The sequence below is a fragment of the Oncorhynchus keta genome, chromosome 17 (genome assembly GCF_023373465.1).
Source record: "Oncorhynchus keta strain PuntledgeMale-10-30-2019 chromosome 17, Oket_V2, whole genome shotgun sequence".
In the NCBI taxonomy this organism is placed as follows: Eukaryota; Metazoa; Chordata; class Actinopteri; order Salmoniformes; family Salmonidae; genus Oncorhynchus; species Oncorhynchus keta.
Genome location: NC_068437.1, coordinates 37,964,660 through 37,987,970, shown reverse-complemented (window position 1 = coordinate 37,987,970; position 23,311 = coordinate 37,964,660). Strand labels below are relative to the sequence as shown.

Here is a 23,311-nt window from a genome sequence, read left to right as displayed (position 1 = left end):
GTGGACACGGCGCAGTACGGAGGTCAGCAGGTTGCGGTGCTCGCGGACCACAGTGGTTTGGCGTAGGGAATATGTGTGTTGACAACGGCAACCAGCATGTTCGGCAGACAACACTCCGGGATATGCGATGCTTGTATGCGAATAGATGAATAACGTTTAAATTGGATTGCCTGAAGATTTCTTTGGAGATATTGTGTGCGTGGTTTCTTGTTTCTCTCTTGGCCTAGTAAAGGCACTTGACTTGATCTGGTTAGATCCCCCATTCACACCACCTTTCGTATTTCCCTGGAGCACGGAGATTGCAGAATATATGATGAAGTTTAAACCCAACCAGACGAGGACTTATGATGGTGAAGGTTTCAAGAGACGAGCGGCATGTTTATGCTTCAAGAATGAAAAAGAGGACGAGGTATGGATTGGACTCACTAAAATCACGTCACTTCGAGACAGCTACGACTTTCCGTATCACTTTAGAACCTACGCGGCAGGTTAGAAAAATTAACGTAGCAGGATAGGAACATTAAATTACGGTTTGCGAAAATGCTCTCCAAACCTGCTACGAAAAGTCACTTGTATCTAAGTGGCGTAGCTTTAGGGAGTCCCAGGCTGAGAGTCGAGATGATTGGTTAGATATGGGATCGATATTCACGTTACTGACTCATCACAAGAACACGGCTTATTTAACCAAGTTCAAATGACAAGTTCCTTAAGATTTTTTCTACCTCTGTGACAAATTCCTAAATCAAATCAAATATTATTTGTCACATGCGCGGAATACAACAGGTGTAGACTACGGTGAAATGCTTACTTACGAACCGTTTTCCAACAAAAATGCAGGAAATAGTAACACAATAAAATAATAACGAGGCTATATGCAAGGAGTACCGGTACCGAGTCAATGTGCAGTAAGGAGGTAGTTTAGTGTTGAGATAATATGGGGGAAAGTAACTAGGCAATAAGGATAGATAATAAACAGTAGCAGCAGTATATATGGAGAGTGTGTGTGGGGGTAGAGTACTGTGAGTGGGCATAGAGTCAGTGCAGCAAAAAAAAAGGGGGTCAATGCAAATAGTCTGGGTAGCAATTTGATGAACTGTTAAGCAGACTTATGGCTTGGGGGTAGAAGCTGTACAGGAGCCTTTTGTTCCCAGACTTGGTGCCCTGGTACTGTTTGTCGTATGATAACAGAGAGAACAGGCTATGGCTTGGGTGGCTGGAATCTTTGACACTTTTTATGGCCTTTTGACATCTCCTGGTATAGAGGTCCTGGATGGCAGGGAGCTCGGCCCCAGTGATGTACTAGGTTGTACGCTCTGTAGCACCTTACGGTCGGATGCTAAGCAGTTGCCTTACCAAGTGGTGATGCCAGTCAATATGCTCTCAATGGTGCAGCTGTATACCTTTTTTGAAGATCTGTGGGCCCATGCCAAATTTTTTCAGCCTCCCGAGGAGGAAGAGATATTTTCGTGCCCTCTTTTCACGACTGTTGGAGTGTTTGGACCATGATAGGTCCTTAGTGATGTGAACACTGAGGAACTTGAAGCTTTCGACCTGCTCCTTCGATGTGAATGGGGGCGTGCTCAGCCCTGCGTTTCCAGTAGTCCGCGATCATCTCCTCTGTCTTGCTGACGTTGAGGGAGAGTTTGTCCTGGCACCACACTACCAGGTCTCTGACCACCTACCCATAGGCTGTCTCATCGTCGTAGGTATTACAGACTAGGTCAGGGAGAGGTTGAAAATGTCAGGTCAACACATGCTCTGAGTAAGCATACTGGAAATCCGTTTACAAACCTGTTTAAAAACCTTACTGACATTGGCTACAGAGAGAGTGATCACAGTCGTCAGGAACAGCTGGTGCTCTCATGCATTGTTCAGTGTTGCTTGCCTCGACGCAAGGCATTTATAGTGTCTTCAGAAATGATTCATACCCCTTGATTTATTCCACATTTTGTTTTACAGCCTGAATTCAAAATTGATTTTTAAAAAATCTACACCCATTTACACACAATACCACAATGGCAAGGTGAAAACATGTTTTTAGAGATTCTTGCAAATTTATTGAAAATTAAATACAGAAATATCTCATTTACATAAGTATTCACACCCCTGGGAGTATTCAATGTCTGCTTTTTAAAATTTTACCCATCTACCAATAGGTGCCCTTCTTTATAAGGCATTGGAAAACCTCCTTGATCTTTGTGTTTGAATCTGTGTTTGAAATGCACTGCTTAACTGAGGGACCATACAGAGAATTGTACGTGTAGGGTATAGAGATGAGGTAGTGATTCAAAACTCATGCTAAACACTATTACACACAGCGAGTCCATGCAACTTATTATGTGACTTGTTAAGCACATTTTTAGTCCTGAACTTATTTAGGCTTGCCATAAAAGGGTTGAATACTTATTGACAAATGTTTCATTAATTTGTAAAACATTTTGAAAAAAATAATTCCACTTTGACATTATGTGTGTAGACAAGTGACAAAAAAAATCTCAATTGAATCCATTTTAAATTCAGGCTGTAACACAACAAAAAGGGGTGTGAATACTGTAGGCACTGTAGCTCATCTGGTAGGCTCACGTCATTGGGCAGCTCGCAGCTAGGTTTCCCTTTGTAATCTGTGATAGTTTGCAAGTCCTGCCACATCCAACAAGCTTCAGAGCCAGTGTAGTAGTATTCGATCTCAGTCGTGTATTGACGCTTTGCCTGTTTGATGGTTTGTCAGAGGGTGTAGAGGGATTTATAATAAGGGTCCGGATTAGTGTCCCGCTCCTTGAAAGCAGCAGCTCTACCCTTTAGCTCAGTGTGGATGTTGCCTGTATGGCTTCTGGTTGGGACAAGTACGTATGGTCAATGTCGGGGTGACGTCATCGATGCACTTATTAATGAAGCCAGTGACTGATGTGTCTAAACTCCTCAATGCCATCAGATAAATCCCAGAACATATTCCAGTATGTGCTAGCAAAACAGTCCTGTAGCTTAGCATCCCTTTCATCGGACCACTTCCGTATTGAGTGTGTCACTGGTACTTCCTGTTTGAGTTTTTGCTTGTAAGCAGGAATCAGGAAGATAGAGTTATGGACAGATTTGACCAATGGAAGGCGAGGGAGAGCTTTGTATGCATCTCTGTGTGTGGAGTAAAGGTGAACCAGAGTTTCTTCACCTCCAGATAAACTCTCTTCCTTAATATTAGAGATTATGCACCAGCTGTTGTTAACAAAGAGAAACACACCATCCCCCGTGAGTGTACCCACCACTGCCGTTCTGTCCTGCTGATAGATAGAAAAACCAGCTAGATTTATATTTTCAAAGTCCTTGTTTCGCCATAACTCTGAGAAACATAGGATATTGCAGTTCTTCAGATCACTTTAATATGTTAGTCTCGAACGGCGCTCATCCAGTTTATTCCAATGTTCCCTAAACTCCTTTCTGGGGACCCCAAGCGGTGCACATTTTAGTTTTTGTCCTAGCACTACACAGCTTATTCAAATAATGAATTCATGATCATGCTTTGATTATTCGAATTAGCTGTTAGGTGCTAGGGCAAAAACCAAAACGTGTACCACTTGGGGTCCCCAGGACTGAGTTTGGGGAAACGGTGGATTACACGTTTGAAGATAGAGGCGGTTTATCCAGTCTCCGACGTAGTCTTGTCAGGTATATCTTCCAGTGTTGGGTATTTGGGCCTGGTCTGGGATGAGCAGTATGTCCTTTGCTGCCGGCTCATTGAAGTAGAAATCACATCCAAATCCAGGTTAATGATTGCGGTTCTGATGTCCAGAAGGAAACATTATGTACAAAAAAAGTTAAGATCAGCGCAAGAAAACACACAAAATAGCACAATTGGTCAGGACCCTGTAAAAACGGATTTCTTGGCTGAATGAAGGTTTTATGGGCCGCTAATACAGGAGTAGTAAAGGACCAGTGCATTACTTTTGTGAATATTTATTTTTCTACAATTTAATGTTTTAAATATTTATTTATTCCAATTTGTCTGGGGTGCTGCACCCCTACTTCCCGTGACTTTGCGTGGGGAAAACATCCTGCATCTCGTCATTGCCCCACAGCAAAATGTGCCTACATTTAGGCTATTGTATATACAGTGGGGCAAAAAAGTATTTAGTCAGCCACCAATTTTGCAAGTTCCCCCACTTAAAAATATGAGAGAGGCCTGTAATTTTGATCATAGGTACACTTAAACTATGACAGACAAAATGAGGGGGAAAAATCCAGAAAATCACATTGTAGGATTTTGATGAATTTATTTGCAAATTATGGTGGAAATAAGTATTTGGTCACCTACCTGTAAGAGGCTCCTCTGTCCTCCACTCGTTACCTGTATTAATGGCACCTGTTTGAACTTGTTATCGGTATAAAATACATCTGTCCACAACCTCAAACAGTCACACTCCAAACTCCACTATGGGCAAGAACAAAGAGCTGTCAAAGGACACCAGAAACAACATTTTAGACCTGCACCAGGCTGGGAAGACTGAATCTGCTCTGCAATAGGTAAGCAGCTTAGTTTGAAGAAATCAACTGTAGGAGCAATTATTCGGAAATGGAAGACATACAAGACCACTGATAATCTCCCTCGATCTCCCTCGATCTGGGGCTCCACGGGGGGACCAAGTGAATGACCTGCAGAGAGCTGGGACCAAAGTAACAAAGCCTACCATCAGCAAGGGCATTGAAGATTAAATGTGGCTGGGTCTTTCAGCATGACAATGATCCCAAACACACCACCCGGGCAGAGAAAGAGTGGCTTCGTAAGAAGCATTTCAAGGTCCTGGAGTGGCCTAGCCAGTCTCCAGATCTCAACCCCATAGAAAATCTTTGGAGGGAGTTGAAAGTCCGTGTTGCCCAGAAACAGCCCCAAAACATCACTGCTCTAGAGGAGATCTGCATGGAGGAATGGGCCAAAATACCAGCAACAGTGTGTGAAAATCTTGTGAAGACTTACAGAAAATGTTTGACCTCTTGTCATTGCCAACAAAGGGTATATAACAAAGTATTGAGATAAGCTTTAGTTATTGACCAAATACTTATTTTCCACCATAATTTGCAAATAAATTCATTAAAAATCCTACAATGTGATTTTCTGGATTTTTTTTCTCATTTTGTCTGTCATAGTTGAAGTGTACCTATGATGAACATTACAGGCCTCTCTCATCTTTTTAAGTGGGAGAACTTGCACAATTGGTGGCTGACTAAATACTTTTTTGCCCCACTGTATGTGTATTTCACACTATGTTGAGGTAAAAAAAAATGAGTATAATGCTTGTATGGATGCCAACCCATGTTAATATCATCATCGCCAATCCACTGCATTACAGTTAAAAACAACTTTGGCTACCACCACCGATCCCTCTATGCTAGCTATGTTACCAGCTTATATGAACAGGAGTTAGCATTTAGCAGTCGCAGCTTCTAAATCTGAAAAGGGACAACTTCTAAATGTTATGCAGTGAAAACAGCCAAATATATCCAAATCGGACTTTAGTAACCACATTGTGGGCCTGTTACAATCATGACAGATTCGACAAATATCCACTTTGTTAAATCAGATTTGTTGAATGTGCGCCAATCTGGCTTCCTCCTTCTGTACCCCATGGTCTGCGTTCCATTGGCCTCTTTACCACATGTATCAGAGTCATGTTATTTCCATTGATACAGAGAGGGAGAGAGAGGGAGTAATGCATGCTTTGATGCCATCTAGACTTATACATTTCTTTATAAACACAAGTTTCATTGACATGTGTAAGCTATGCTTACTCAGGGCATGGTTTTAATAAACAAAAACAGATGTGCCCATTTGGAAACAGGGTCAGACTTAGGTTATGTTATTTGGGCATATATTTTACCACCTTTTTAGACCATTGAGGAACAAATAAGCCTACCTAGTGTAATTGCATTCTGAAGCTGGTATGCAATTTGTCCTGTTTCATTGCATTGGTAATAAGCTATAATCACTTGCCTCCAAAATATTTAATGATAGCCTACCTCTGTCTATAAATACTGGCCCATTATGAAATAATGTATTTGCAGTCAGTCAGTCAGTCAGTCAGGGTGGTGTTGGCTATTTAATACTAGTCCCTCTAGGCTTCAGCTGTTTTGGTTATATTGTGCAGGTCGCTACCATGTGAGTGACACCACACGTGTTAATGTGATCTCTATGCTGAGGCACCACAAAACACAAAGGCAGCCTGTACTGTACTGTATGTACGCAGTACACACACACACACACACACACTGTTTAGGACTTAACATTGGACTGAAGTGGTAAGAAAGGGAGCATCTTGGATCATGACTACTCTGCCTGGGGACAAGACCCTGTCTTTCAGGACTGCATTTGATTGGGAGAGCCAGGGGGGCCAAGGGATGAGTGTTACACTGTGCTAAATACCCAGTAACCTGTCAGCTGCAATTTATAGAAACGCTGCGGCAGAGGCACTAGCTGTCCCCTGTCAGATTCCCTTACCCACCTCCTCTCTCTCGCTTTCTCTCTCTGATACACACACACACACACACACACACACACACACACACACACACACACACACACACACACACACACACACACACAACTCACCCAGTCATTACGCTAACACTTGTGTTGGCTCTTGAAACTACCTCTAACTTCCTTCATACTGGACACAGAGACATAAAAATGCTATCCACTAGTTCATCTGGGGAAGTAGATAAAGTGCCTCATTGCCAAAATCCCAAAGTATCACTTCAACTATAGGAGACCTTAGCTGCAACGTGTCTATAAATTGGCAGGGTGACAGAGTGTATACATGTATTACTCACATTAATACAATGAAGATGTGTGAACACAGGAAATTCCTCCTTTGTGGCATAGATCTCTATTCTCTGAGAACATGCATCTGAGGAGCCATTTTCATTCAGAGATGGGGGCATTAGATGTGTAGCCTCCCCCACAGAATGGATTTTACACTTCTTTAAAAAACAGAGACAGTTTTGTTGTAATCAAAGATGCATACCATTTGACTATCAGGAGGAAAAGCAAATGAAATCACTGTGCTTAATTGAGCTCTTTTACCATAAGTAGGTAGCTTGGTTAAGCCAGGCTGAATGCTGCACTCAGTATTGTTTCAGTTCAAGTGAAACAACTGTGAAACGTAACCTCTGAAACCTTATGACAGCAAGGCCTTCACACGGGTGTGGATTGGATCAGGACTGGTCATTCAGCTGCTCTGCTAAGCTGTTGTGGTTTTCATGCAGAAAGGCAACTGCTGATCCAGTACTTTTGCAGTGTGTTTGTGAGTGTGAGAGAGGGTGCTGCCGCCAATGTTCCAGCAAACACCTTAGGCTCTGGGTTTATACAGAGTTAGTGTGGTTGAAACCTCTGTTTCTGTGGCCAATTCTAAAAGGTAGTGTCACACATCCTGTTGCACGATAAGTATTTATTTCAATAATCCCGGCCTATAAACAGCAACTCCTTATGATCCTTTAGGTTGTAATTTTATAGTTTGCTAATTCACAATCATCTGTCCAAAATTCACTGGGTCTATTTTGGTCACCTGATAGCTTCTTGTAATTCGAATTGAGGGTTATTTTAAGGTTATCTAGGGATAGAAATTACGAGGTCATGTTAAACTGTGTAAAGTTATCAATAGCCAATTACTGGCCCAATACTGTTAACCGCTAGTATCATTTCTTTGTGTTTGACAAATAGTATGAAGCTGTGACTTGGACTTTTACTTCTCCATACTATGTCATGTATTCCCTGTGAATCTGGTTTACCACTAGATGCTGCTGGTCCAGCTATACTGTCACACTCATCATTTATTCTGGTCTCTTGTGTTTTATTAAATAGATCATAACATTTCCTTTGCAACTTTGGGTAGACAACCAATAGATTTGTCTTGTGATGAAAATACATTGTGTTGTCATCCTCACAGTTCAAGCCAGTCCTCCATGAAAGCAAATCAGTTTGTCCTTCTTTTACTCTTAATTTGTGTCTAGGACAAGGCACCTTTGTGTGTAGTTTATTCCCTTTAAAAAAGGTCTGGATTAGTAGTTACTGTTACACTCTTCCTGGTGAACAACCAAACTATTAGGCTACAGCAGTTCTCTAATGGTTTCAATGTTATTGTCTCTAATGGTCTTCAATGGTAAAAGTCCCAATCACACACTACAGTTTTGCAATTGTAATAGTATTGAGTTGTGTTGGGTAAGACTGCTGTGCAATTCATTATTTATTAGGATTGTCACAACATTTTTGTCCCTAGCCCATTTCTCTAACAAAGTTTTGGGCTTGTAAGAAAAGTATTGATATGGGAATTGCAGAGAGCAGCCACTTGGTGGACTATTCAAGGAGAGTTGGGCTGAAGCATTAGTTTGCAGAGAGAAGGACAAACTGAATTGCTTTCATGGAGGAGACTGGCTTGAACTGTGAGGATGACCACACAATGTATTTTATTAATGAGCCGAATTTATTGTTTTTCTACCCCAAGTTGCAAAGGAAATGTTGTGATCTATTTAATAAACACAAGAGACAAGCAAAATGGATCAAATAGTGTGGCTGTCTGTGGTTGGCTTTGATTCCCCATGTTTTTGGATTCCTCACATCTTACTCACTGGTAGGAAGAAATCAGATGTTGAGTACTATATTTATTTAATATTATTTGAATCCTATCAATTAAAATTGTCAATTTGGGTGCAATCAATGAACTTAATTTCTCAGAGATGAAATTATATTTCAACAAAATAACGTTTAAGGAATGCTAATCGTATCTGTTACTAACTACAGAAACAATTTCAGAACAATCTGAGATGGTGGGTGTCAAAATTCTCTTTCTTGTGCTTTTTGAGCTGGAACGACCTGGTGGGATCTGGGAGGCATCCACACGTGGCCCTCTTATGTGAGTCAGTGTGATGCCAGATGGGGTTGAAGGTCATGGGACTGAGGCACCAGAGGGGTACCCTGTCTCTCTCCCTTTGCTTGTCTCTGGTCAGTTTTTAAACATAGACTTGTTGGTATGTTTCCCTTAAAGGAATAATCCACTCAAACTATATTTTGGTATTTATTTCAAATGTTTTGCATGTCAAAGCAAATTGTAACTTTCCACATGATGATGATGATGCAAATTGCATCATATAATGCAAGACACATCATCATCATGATGTGGCAAGTTACAATTTGCTTTTTGAAAGTCCAAAATCTTGAAAAACGTAATTGCTGACATGCAAAATATTTTGGGACTGTATCAACAATGAACTGATGAATGGATTGTTCATTTAAGGTTATAAGTCTTTGTCACAATGCAGACATTGATTGTAAAGGCAGCCCCTTTTTTAACTTGATAACTGTCAACTCCTATTTTGTTGTAGGCTGAATTCTGTCTTTCTCATGTTTGTTCTGAGAGCTGAACGAGACTTGGAAGTATAGCAACACAAGACAAGTTGATACTTTACTAACTAACCTTGGGGATCGCTGAAAAGGACAAACATGCACAGAACACTTCCCTGATTATGTCTATGGTTTTACCGTCACCTCTCTGTCAAAATAGAAACCTGTTGAACAGGGTCCTCTGAGGATGCTTCTGCCACTGGTACCTCAGAGCCCAGGTACCTGGGCCATTTTGGTCATTTACTGAAAATCTATGTCAATATACCCTAACTTTGGTAATTTATACTTGAATAACTGAAGAAGAAAAAAATCATAAATAGAATTCACTGTCTATGACTTTCTAGTAGATAGACCAAATGGTTCAAGAGAAAATAGCTTAATGAATGAAAAAAGCATCTAATCAACAGTGGCATTATTTTCAATTAACTGTGCAACTCTTCCAACTATTGACTTTTTTCACAACTTCCACCAGTTTGACGCAATGCTGAAACCCTCAAATTAAACACCAATGGTATTCTCAAAATGTATTGCTTATATTTAGGATAATCTTTTACAGCTTTGTCATTCAGTTTTTATTTTAAAATCATTTTATTTTATTATTTCACATATTTTACATGTGAGAATCTGAAGTACCCAAAAGTGCCACTAAATGTGACAGATAACAACATAAAATCCTTGAAAGATGCCAACATTCTGATAGTTTACTGGTAAACTGAAAGTGTCCAGAAATATACCCTCCCTTTGCAAAATCTGGTTAAACGCCATGGGCCATTTCCATGTAAAAGGACACATGAGCACCAACATGTGAAATTCATAGGACCATATCAAATTTGGGGTCAAATTAAAGCTAAGAGTCTTTATTTTGGGGATATGAAGGGCATAGATGCATTTTTAACAATTTTCCATCTTAAAAATTAGGCATATGTAATGGATTTGATTTCTGGTCAAACAGATGGAAAATAGATCTTGGAAAATATCTACCAGAAAAAAGTCTCAAAAGGTATTAGGAATACATCAAAACACAATAATGTTGAAATAAAGAACCCTACCCACTAATATCAACATTATTATTTATTTTTTCTTTAGTTGCCTTCTTTAAATTTTAGAAACATTGCCTTGTAATTCCATTACGGAAACCTCACATCTTTAAGATATTTTCTAAGGTAGACCTACCAATTAGTTAGTATTTTTACTAATATACATTTTTGTTTATCAAATCAAATGTATTTATATAGCCCATCTTACATCAGCTGATATCTCAAAGTGCTGTACAGAAACCCAGCCTAAAACCCCAAACAGCAAGCAATGCAGGTGTAGAAGCACGGTGGCTAGGAAAAACTCCCTAGAAAGGCCAAAACCTAGGAAGAAACATAGAGAGGAACCAGGCTATGAGGGGTGGCCAGTCCTCTTCTGGCTGTGGCAGGTGGAAATTATAACAGAACATGGCCAAGATGTTCAAATGTTCATAAATTACCGGCATGGTCAAATAATAATAATCACACTGGTTGTCGAGGGTGTAACAGTTCAGCTTTTCATAGCCGATCATTCAGAAATTCTCTACCGCTCCTGCTGTCTCTAGAGAGTTGAAAACAGCAGGTCTGGGACAGGTAGCACGTCCGGTGAATAGGTCAGGGTTCCATAGCCGCAGGCTATGAATTATTTTTATGAATTATTAAGTGATTCAAATTCGCAATTCTGTTACCAAATCGGTATCAGATTGTTGATTATAATAGTATCCCAATGCCCCAAGGCAGTGATTGGGGACATTTTCCCAATCACTGCCTCCCTGTTTTTCGGAAAACGGGTGTCTTGACTCTCTGTGGTCACTAAAGATCCCATGGCACTCGAGTAAGAGTAGGGGTGTTAACCCTGGTGTCCTGGCTACATTTAGAAATCTGTCCCTTACGCCATCATGGCCACCTAATCATCCCCAGCTTCCAATTGGCTCATTCATCCCCCCTCCTCGCCCCTGTAACTATTCCCCAGTTTGTTGCTGTAATTGAGAATATGTTCTAGTATAAAATAAAATACAAAAATGTAATGGAATTACTGCAATTGAATAGGCTACAATGGGAAATTATAGTGGTCACATACCACAGCTGGGTCACATGCTAATGTCCTCCAATCCACTGGCATACATGTTATGTTCAGCTCATAACTGTTTTCTTTCTCTTTCTGTCTCTTTCTCTCTAGTTAATGTTACCTATATCTTACTAACACCTACCCATGAGCCCCATCTTTTTCCATTTACTGTAAACAGCATCCGCAACCACTGACCGACACCAGACACCCATGGACATTTAAAAAGTAGATTAAATATGGTCAGTCCATCCTTGCCTTGATTTTAACATCCACATAGGACATTTAAAAAGTAGATGAAATATGGTCAGTCCATCCTTGCCTTGATTTTAACATCCACAGAGGACATTTAAAAAGTAGATGAAATATGGTCAGTCCATCCTGGCCTTGATTTTAACATCCACAGAGGACATTTTTTGGGTCGGCCTTGATTTCAACATCCACGTCCACAGAGATTGAGTTTTGGTCCGTACTGGCCTTGATTTGGCCCAAACATAGACGTCCCTGATTGGTGACCGGACCAAATCTCAACCAATCACAGACGTATGTTTCACAAATTTGGACAGTAGAGTACAGTGAAGCACAGTAGAGTACATTACAGTACAGAAAAGTAAAGAAGAGTAGAGTATTGTTCAGTACAGTAAAATAGTTACTATATTGTACTCTACTGTGCTGTACTGTAATGTCCAAACTTGTGAAACATAGACATCTATGATTGGTTCAGATTTTGTCTAGTTTGGGGGCCGAGCTCATTAGAATAATAGCTATTGTGTAGAATAATACCCATATGCAAAGGATAATATTTATTTATTTCTACCTTGGTGTACCTATTCACGAAACATCTGAAGAGAAGGACATTCATATCCATAATTCGTCATTTCTGTGTAGTACAGATCAGGGACCCATGATGTAATTATGTTATGGGGTGTAAATCCACTTAATTTACTGTTGTTCAATAACTCAAATATATATTTTTCAAACTCAAGTTGTCATATCATAGCTGACACCCTATTATTTCTGCAGACATTTTTTTATCCTAATTCAGAGCAGATATTTAAGAGTTTTTGAAAATGTGGTCGCATAAAAAAGGGAGGGAGATTTTACATAAATCTCTTACCAAACTTTGCATCTGCATATATTCCAGTAAATGTATTCAAAGTAGACCTAGTGAATAGAGTTGGTTTGTTTTGATATCAATGGTTTTTGTTTTGCATACATTTTAAAGTGAAAAATCTGAGTAATAATTCCGTTACCGTGGAATTGCCCCATGTTTATAAACCTGACCTGGGTGACCATGTGATTGGCACAGAGATGAGCTGGGGGTTCTTCCAATGGCAGCTTTTCCTGTCACAGACCCACCTCACCCTGGCAGGTGCGGCTGCTGGTGTCAGACGTACAATATACTTTATGTCAATGGGCAGATACCCAGATGAAGGCTGTACTGCTGATCAATGTGTAGGTTAATATAGGATAATAAAGAAGCATTTTCTATCCAAATTTCACTGTACTCCTCAATTGAATATCCTGCTGAATATGTTTAAACTCCCCCACATCAAATGTATGCCTCAATTCATGCATCTTTTGTTGAACTGAGAGGTTGTGTAGTTAAGTATCTGCCTGGACAAGAAACTAGAGGCTTTCTTCCCACAAACCACTATTTGAGTATCATTGGTTTATTTTGACCCATTCCAGGTGTTGCTGGTGAGCAGCAGTCGGCACCCGGACCAGTGGATTGTACCAGGAGGAGGGATGGAGCCTGAGGAGGAGCCGTGTGGAGCAGCAGTCAGAGAGGTGTACGAAGAGGTGAGAACCCCCCCATAGAAATGTTATTATCCTAATCATCTATCTGTAATGCACCAAGTTAGAGAGACCGTTTCCTTAGTAGCACCTAAATTAGTAGCACTTATAGATTTGAAGTGGCGATATAGTTTCAAAATGTTCTAGATTGAGCATGATGTACACTGCACAGACATCCAGTTTAGCTAATGGTTTAGTGCAGGGTTCCACAGCTGGCACCTGTTCTTATTTACCCCTCCAAGTTTTCTCAGCAATTTTTGTAATTAAATATTATTAAATACCAGTCAAAAGTTTGCACACGTCTCCTCATTCAAGGGGTTTTCTTTATTTTTTACAAGAATATTAGTGAAGACATCAAAACTATGAAATAACACATATGGAATCATGTAGTAACCAAAAAAACATTAACCAAATCAAAATATATTTCAGATTCTTCAAAGAAGCCACCCTTTGCCTTAATTACAGCTTTGCACACTCTTGGCATTCTCTCAACCAGCTTTGTGAGGTAGTCACCTGTAATACATTTCAATTAACAGGTGTGCCTTGTTGTTAAAAGTTAATTTGTGGAATTTCTTTCCTCCAAAACTTCTTGACGCTACCCATTCCGGTATCGGGATAATTGTCATCAGCAACCGCTGAATAGCATAGCGCCACAGTCAAATAATATTACGAAAAAATATTCATATTCATGAAATCACAAGTGCAATATTGCAAAACACAGTTTAGTCATTTGTTAATCCACCTGTCGTTTCAGATTTTGAAATTATGCTTTACAGCGAAAGCAATCCAAGCGTTTGTGTACGTTTATAGATAACATTACATTATGTACACTAAGCTAGGTCACGAAAATCAGAAAAGCAATCAAAAAAATTGTTTACCTTTGATCTTCAGATGTTTTCACTCACGAGACTCCCAGTTACACAACAAATGTTCCTTTTGTTCCATAAAGATTATTTTTATACCCAAAATACCAACGTATGTTTGTCGCATTATGTTCAGAAATCCACAGGAAAGAGCGGTCACGACAACACAGACCTATATTCCAAATAATATCCATAATGTCCACAGAAACATGTCAAACGTTTTTTAGAATCAATCCTCAGGTTGTTTTTAAAATATATATTCGATAATATATCAACCGAGTGTGTAGCTTTTTCAATAACAGCGGGAGAAACATTGGCCGCTTTACTCAGTTGCGCAAAACTCGCTCTGAGAGCCCCCACCTATCAACTTACGCAATGTGATCCTTCACGCTAATTTTTCAAAATAAAAGCCTGAAACTATGTCTAAAGACTGTTGACACCGTAGGGAAGCCATAGAAAAAGGAGTCTGGTTGATATCCCTTTAAATGGAGGATAGGCATGCATAGGAACAGAAAGGTTTCAAAATAAGAGGCACTTCCTGATTGGATTTTCCTCAGGCTTTCTCCTGCAATATCAGTTCTGTTATACTCACAGACAATATTTGTACAGTTTTGGAAACTTTAGAGTGTTTTCTATCCAATCTGACAATTATATGCATATTCTATTTTCTGGGGCTGAGAAATAGGCAGTTTCAAATGGGTAAGGTTTTTAGCCAAATCGAAAATACTGCCCCCTACATGCAAAAGATTAATGCATTTGAGCCAATCAGTTGTGTTGTGACAAGGTAGGGGTGGTATACAGAAGATAGCCCTATTTGGTGAAAGACCAAGTCTATATTATGGCAAGAACAGCTCAAAAATGCAAAGCGCAATGACAGTCCATCATTACTTTAAGACGTGAAGGTCAGTCAATCCAGAACATTTCAAGAACTTTGACAGTTTTTTCAAGTGCCGTCGCAAAAACCATCAAGCTCTATGATGAAACTGGCTCTCATGAGGACCGCCACAGAAAAGGAAGACCCAGAGTTACCTCTACTGCAGAGGATAATTTCATTAGAGTTACCAGCCTCAGATTGCAGCCCAAATAAATGCTTGATAGAGTTCAAGTAACAGACACATCCAAACATCAACTGTTTAGATGGGACAGTGTGAATCAGGCCTCGAATTGCTGCAAAGAAACCACTACTAAAGGACACCAATAATAAGAAGAGACTTGCTTGAGCCAAGAAACACGAGCAATGGATATTAGACCGGTGGAAATCTGTCCTTTGGTCTGATGACTCCAAATAAAAAATAAAAAAGTCCAACCACCGTGTCTTTGTGAGACGAAGTAGGTGAACGGATGATCGCTGCATTTGTAGTTCCCACCGTGAAGCGTAGATGAGGAGGTGTGACTGTGTGGGGGTGCTTTGCTGTTGACACTGTCAGTGATTTATTTAGAATTCAAGGCACACTTAACCAGCATTCTGCAGCAATATGCCATCCCATCTGGTTTGGGCTTAGTGGTGCTATCATGTGATTTTCGACATGACAATGACCCAACATGCCTTCAGGCTGTGTAATGGCTATTTGACCAAGAAGGAGAGCGATGGAGTGCTGCATCAGATGACCTGGCCTTCACAATCACCCGACCTCAAACCAATTGAGATGGTTTGGGATGAGTTAGACCGCAGAGTGACGGAAAAGCATCCAACAAGTGCTCAGCATATGTGGGAACTCCTTCAAGACTGTTGGAAAAGCATTCCTCATGAAGCTGGTTGAGAGAATGCCAAGAGTGTGCAAAGCTGTCATCGAGGCAAAGGTTGGCTACTTTGAAGAATCTCAAATATAAACTCTATTTTAATTTGTTTGACACATTTTTGGGTTACTACATGATTCCGTATTTGTTATTTCATAGTTTTGATGTCTCCTATTATTTTACAATGTAGAAAATATTAAAAATAAAGAAAAACCCTTGAATGAGAAAGTGTGTCTTTTGACTGGTACTGTGTGTATATACAGTGGAGAGAACAATTATTTGATACACTGCCGATTTTGCAGGTTTTCCTACTTACAAGGCATGTAGGGGTCTGTAATTTTTTATCATAGGTACAGTTCAACTGTGAGAGACGGAATCTAAAACAAAAATCCAGAAAATCATATTGTATGATTTTTAAGTAATTAGAGTGAGTGCCTCTTCTGCCTTTTGCCTCTAGAAAGACAGAAAAAAAGGAGACATAATTCCATTCGTAAATACTGTTGCTTTAGGATTGGAATAGAGGACTCCTATACATTTACAAAAGTCAGGTCCAAAACCAGGGAGAAAAAAGAGAAAAGCCCACTCTACCCTATCAAATACCTTCTCAGCATCTAAAGAGACAGCAGTGGTAGGTACTATATTTGAGCGGTTTAACCACATGAGATGTAAGTGCTTCCTCATATTATCAGTTCAGGTCCTGTTCTTAAATCCTACTTGGTCACTATGTATAATATTAGGTAGTGCCTTCTCTAAGCGTATCGCAAGGGTCTTAGTAAGAATCTTGCAATCCACATTAAGGAGGCTGATAGCTCTAAAATTCCCTGGTTCTGTAGTATCTCTATCCTTCGTAGGAATCAGTGATATCAAAGCCTCATTAAAGGTGTCCGGAAGGGAGCCATTTTTAAATGCCTCTTGGTAAACCACTGTCAATACAGGTACAATAATGTCAATATACTTTTTATAGTATTCTACAAAAATTCCATTCAGACCAGGTGGTTTCCCTGCTTTCATAGGTACAGTGAGATGGTGACTCTAACCTCCTCTTCTGTTATAGTACAGTCCAGGTCCTGTACCTGGCTATCTGATAATCTAGGTAATTATATACCAGACAAAAAAGTATCCATATCTGTGGGGCTCGCTGAAAAAGAGGATATATATATATATACATCTTCATAAAAATGTGGACATAAGACTGTAAAAAAGTTTTCCAACTGTTCCCAAGTATTTTCATGCATAATCGGGACACATGATTGTATACAAATGTAAGCAAGGTTTGAAATTATTATGTTTTTTGTCACAAATTATATCTGTTTGGGCTTGCAATCAATTTGCAGTCTACAAATATTTGTTTATTATGTTCCGACTCCCCGACCATCCACTCAAGAAAAAATTGTCCTGTGGCTGAATCTAGTTGATGATCCCTGGTTTAAGGAAAGAAGTGACAACTTGTTCACTTTTAGTTTGGACTGGAGTGGATGTTCTGCCGTGTTCTGCCACAGGGAGTCGTGTTGACAGCTGTGAGGAGTTGAGCGGTGACATTTAGAGGCAGTGTCCAGTTACCCACGTCTTCCTCCTCCCTGAATAGGGTTAAATGAGTCGCTCCCCAACACAGGCTGTTAGAAGCTCATAACTCAAATGGTCATCCCACTGTAATACCCTTCTGTCAAGTTCAACACATCCCCTCCAAAGAACCACGTAATGGAAGTTTAATTGAGGTTTAATATGTGCATGAGTGTCAGATTATTTCGATTTTATCACATACATCAGTTTTATAATGTAAAAAAAAAACATATTGGGATTATCCCATCATAGAGCTGAAGTGTGTTGGTAGGGGCTTGTGTTTGTCATATGACCATGTGGTCCTGGTAACCTGGCCCCAGCCAGGCAGACCTAGGAGAGATGCAGGAACTTAAACCTGAAAGTCTCTCTCCCAGGATCATGTGAACAGAGCCGTGGGCTCCAGTCCTGGAATGTTGCAAGGCTCTCCCAATACAGTCAGCGGCCGGGTACAATAATCTTTTAATATTTTTTCTCATGCATATATCACAAACCTTTATATCCTAGTGCAGTGCTTCTCAAACTGTGGGGAAGGGGAGGGGGAACTCATTCAGGCTTTCAACCTACTCTTGGAAGTTGTAATAGGTGAATGCACAAATTGGGTAGTGCATCATCAGTTTTCCTCTTGTCATTGCAGACTTCAGATAATTATTTATAACTTGTCAGAAATGTCTAGATCATCTAACCCATGTCGGCTAATGTTTTTATTTGCCCATTGATTTTGTTTCCCAATAATGGAAGGGAGTCCCCGAGTGAAAGAGTTTGAGAACCACTGTCCTAGTGGTGTAGTGGCCAATCGGTTCAAATATGACACAACCAAGAACTTTGTGAATATCAATATAGACTTTTAATACACCAGTATCATAAGCCGGGGCGATCCGCGGAACACACACCCTCCAGAGCTCTCGCTCTTCCTTTTATATCCATGCATACATCATCAGTTCATCCCCCAATGCAAATACAGTTACATCCCAATCTGTGCATCCTGCTTGTTCAGCCCAGTAACGCCCACATCTGCTTTCGGCCAGATAATGATGACAAGACCCTTGTTTTGACCTAAAGATAATATACGTCCCTCTTCCTGTGGCCTGTGTTTTAGACCCTGTAATTAACTCCATGTGTCCCTCTGCATGTGTCTTTCATCTCCTCCAGCTTCAGTGTCCAGCTGCCCTGTGATTGATGTCTAATCCATCAGTTGGTCATTTGGCTGACCCCCTCCTTTTTCTATCCCTTTGATCTTTGTATGCCCAGCTGGTCTAGGAGTGTTTCTCAGCTATCCCATACCCCCACGGCCTCCATCCGCTTCCTGCCCCACACAACAGACAATGCACTTTACCAGAACAGGAAATGAACCCATATGTGTATCTTTCTCTTGTGTTACGAAATCATGTATATAATCTCTCCCACATAACCAATTTATCCCACATAACCAGAAGGGGACTAGGGTTCCAATTTTGGAACCCCCCCCCCCCCCTTTATCTTTATTTCTACGCACCCCTGCAGTCTCTAGTACCCAAATAGTATCACATTCTACAGTGGTGTTTCCTACATCAATACCTTCGGTGTTGTGGCTGTAAAAACATTATTATATTCCGTTAATCCCAGTACTTCTGTCTAATTGAGGTCCATTTAATTCAGTTTTAATGTTATAAGCAGCACAATCCTTGTCACCCAACCCAATGTTGTTCAACACAGTCCTGCCTCTAGTTCTCCCTCGAGCAATCCTACATTCTATGTCACACAAAGGAATGTAGTATTTTCTCTGAACATTGAACATTTTATATTTTACACATTTCTTCAAATGATGCAGGTTCAGGTACTGTCAAAAGATCAGACAAAGGTGATTTACTACACAATATACAAATGTCCATTCTGTGCCTGTTTGCCGTATACTTAGCCCATTAGTACCATTCGTTTTTCACCTCTTCTTCCTGTGTGGTGTCATTGAACGATTCTGAGTCTGATACATCTATATCTGTCATCTTGGCAATGTTCTTGTCATGAGGTGGATCATTTGAGTTTGAAAAAGAATTCCAAATCTCATTAAAGAATCCTTTTGGCTCTGATGTGTCAGGTGTCTTTGTGATTGCCGTGGTCTGCTTGGTAAGAGCAGTTAGTGTCATCTCAGTGGTAGTTGCTGTGATCGTTACAGCAGCCGCCACCATTGTTGTCATTACTTTGATTGTCACCAGCTGTTTTTGTTCAGGTGCTGGCATAGGACCCAATTGAACATATTCGTAACTGTTTCCTTCACTCAGTCCTGTTCTTGCTATTTCAATTTAAAATTATTCACTTTCTGCTGGTGTTGTCTTATTCATGATAAACTCCCAGCCTTCCACATATTTGGTTAGTGTTAGGTCATATCCTTTGGGGTCCGAAACAGCTTCTCCCTTTGTTATATGACGCGTCCATCCACAGAGTGACTCCTCCGGTACAGGTTTCTTCTTCCATACAGAACCTGTTCTCTGTTCCTCTGGTTCTGTTAGAAGTTGTGGGGGAACATGAAATTTAAACCTATCAACAGGTCCTGTATTTTTACCTCGTTCGACAGGTTCCTCTCCTCTCTTCCTGCTTTTATAATTTATCTTGATTGTGAGTGCGTGCATCATCTTCGTATTGTCCTCGGTTGCTCTTACTCTGTCATTGTCACTGTTCTTTCGTGGTCCTAATTCCAATGGTTCATTATGGAGATCAGGTAAGAGCTGAAAAGTCAATTGTGGGGAAATCCCATCTCTTTCATTCTGGTGAATTTCTGTTTTTCCTTGCACGATTTCTCCTTCTGCTATAATGTATAATGCTTCTCCTCCGCTTTCTTCACTTGTTGTTCCTGATAAGGTTTCTCCTCCACTCTCTTCGCCTGTTGTTCTCTCCTCAGGCCGAACTGGGCTTCCATCTGGGAATGCGTCAGGGAAGAGATGTTCCCATTCTTTAGGCGATACCTCGGGGTCCCACTGTAGAGGGCTTCTGTCAAAGAGGTCTGCCCCAACAGTATATCATCAGGACATTTACATTTACATTTAAGTCATTTAGCAGACACTCTTGTCCAGAGCGACTTACAAATTGGTGCATTCACCTTATGACATCCAGTGGAACAGCCACTTTACAATAGTGCATCTAAATCTTTTAGGGGGGTGAGAAGGATTACTTATCCTATCCTAGGTATTCCTTAAAGAGGTGGGGTTTCAGGTGTCTCCGGAAGGTGGTGATTGACTCCGCTGTCCTGGCGTCGTGAGGGAGTTTGTTCCACCATTGGGGGGCCAGAGCAAGACGTGGAGGAGTAGCAGACATGTTTGTCTCTTTACTTTTCAGTCTATTTTCCCCTGATGCTTCTTCTGAGTGTGTTAGCTGATGTACTCGTTGTATCTGGTCTGCCATTTTCTTGATTCCTCCCCTGCACTTTGATCGATTCCGCTGCTCCTGCTCCCTCCGGGGTCCTGCCTGGTGAATCAGCATCCTCTGTGTCCCCATCTCTGTATGGTTGTGTCCTTCTCTCCGTCGGGACTCGGGTGCAGTGGTTTAGATGATACCACGTCTTGCTTCCTTTCACTTGGACGGCCGTGATTGTGGCTGTTGCCACCTCGTAAGGTCCTTCCCTCCTCGGCTGATCCCACTTCCTTCGGAATACTCGAACGTAGACTGGATCTCCTGGTATCACTGGGAGAGGTCCTTCTGGTCCCCTTGGATTATCCGATGTGGAACCTCTCGTCCTGGTTCAGGTTTCTGCCTTCTTTCTGTGGGGCATTCATACTTAAAGACCTATGGCCTCTGTTCTACGATTACACCATACATTCTCTTACTTCCATCACTCATCACACAAACTGACATTCCAGCTGAAGCTGGCAAACCCTTCTCCATCTGGTTTCCTAAACAGAAGACTTGGAAAACAAAAGACAAAACATAACAGTATTGACAATGTTATGTGTTATGCATGACTATATTAGTAAATAATTAAATCTGAGACCATGACAATTCCCTCTCTCTCTTCCCTGACTCTATGCCTTCAGGATACTTTTCTGCTGGACTCCACAAAAATAGAGGCCCTAATTAGTTTCCTCGTGCTTTTATCCAGTCTTCCCCTTTCGGCCGCAGGTTCTGAGAGGTGTTCCCAAATCATGTCATTTTTTACTTAGTTCCCCATCTGCTCTATTTCAACTGATAAGCATGTGCATAACCTTAATCAGCATTATTTCTTCTTGAAGTAATTCAACACTGAATGGGCTTCCACATCGAGCCTTCAACATGTGGTTTAGAGTACAACTACCATAACATCTATCCTTATTCACATGATACATTATCAAATAAAACAAATAACCCCCAAACTCAACCCAGTATGTCTACAGTGGAATCTAGTCTCTCTCTCTCTTTCTCTTGTTTTGTTTCATGTCCTCTGTCATGGTGTTTTCAAGCTCACCCATTATTCAGCTGGACCTTACTTCTTGTGAAACATATGCACCCATCAAAGAGAGACATGACGATCTTTACCACTGCAGGTGCTGTAAGAAGTATATCCCCAGCCTGGTGTATCTTGACGTACACTCAGTCTCCAGAATTCAGCCCATGCCCTTCCATCTGGCGTCTTTATGTGCTGTTTTTTTCCTGGGGACATACACACTAACACATGGGTTATTTCCTGACAACAGACTTTCTTAAATAACAGTCCTATGTAAACATTCTGTCTCAAATACCTGGCCTCTTGCCACAAATATATTCATAATGATAGCCAAATTAAGGTCCCTACAGCAACTGCTGTAAGAATTGCATGTAATCAGTCAGGTGTTTTCTAGTTGGAAGAATATCCAATCCTAACCAAACTAAGTCCTAAGCTTCTTCAAAATGCCACTACTTATTACTTTTACCATAATCTAGGTATGTGTAATGTTCTATTTATTTTTAGAATTGTCCCTATACCCTTACAAGACCAACTGTCCTTCCTTTTCTGTGAATTATCTTGTCTATCAATATACATTGTTTCTAGAAATAACACCCCCCTTGTTATCATAAACTTCATATGAATCCCCAAAGTAGTTACAGTTTTTCTAACCCATAACACATAAGTCACTACTCCTAATTTCCTTTCATGGTTTGATACGTACTTAAACATTCTCAAATCATTTTTAGTCAATTTATATCAGTCTCCCCTCAGACTCTTATTTTCCTCAAAACAAAAATAAATTGACCAAACAAGAAAAATAGTAAAGTAAATAACTGCATATTTGCAATAAATTACCACTATTTGTAATGTCTTCTTCATCCTTGGGTGTTATCACACAACAGACTATACTTTTTATTCAATTACTTATGTCATTCCAATGTATCACTCCAATTACAATGATATTGTAAAATAAAATAATCTAATATTCTGCAAGTTATGTCAATCAACCTGTCTCAGGATTAGTTTCCAGAGTTTTCCTAGGCTTAGTAAATTTAAAACAGTCCTATATTCAAAACTAAATGTTGTTTATAAATGGTCCAATCCAATATTCAGGATAACAGTCCTTAGTGTTTACTTTAACTCAAATTGTACCTACTCAATTTAGTTCATCATCCCTTTAATAATTAACATTGTACTAAAAACTTTTAGTACCAGTAATATCTATTTTACCATGTGCCCTTTTGCCTCTGTTTTTCTGTCATGAGTAGCCTGGTAATAAAAGGTCATTACCCCAATCCCCTTTAGTCTTTCTTCTCCCAGACACATATCATTCCAGATACAGTTCACAGGTCATCAGACACAGTTGCCCTTCACTATTCAGCCAGTAGGGTGGGTTTGAGTTCCACACACACTTGTTGTGGTGATAATCACATTCCATGATAACTCCCTTATTCTACTGGCAATCTCTCAGATGAGCTACAGATTATGTAGTTATCAACATAACCCTTGCAGAAACCCCCACTC

The 23,311-nt window shown here is 40.3% G+C and overlaps 1 protein-coding gene across 1 annotated transcript in view; it reads left to right on the top strand.

Moving 5' to 3' along the window:
* The window catches only part of LOC118380946 (diphosphoinositol polyphosphate phosphohydrolase 3-beta-like), a 41,397-nt gene continuing 18,086 nt past the window's right edge, over positions 1-23,311 (top strand). Inside the window, exons 1-2 of the mRNA XM_052465996.1 lie at positions 1-409; positions 13,154-13,264. Of these exons, the coding sequence (XP_052321956.1) occupies positions 311-409; positions 13,154-13,264 (210 nt within the window). The 5' untranslated portion in view covers positions 1-310. The remainder of the gene's footprint in view (positions 410-13,153; positions 13,265-23,311) is intronic.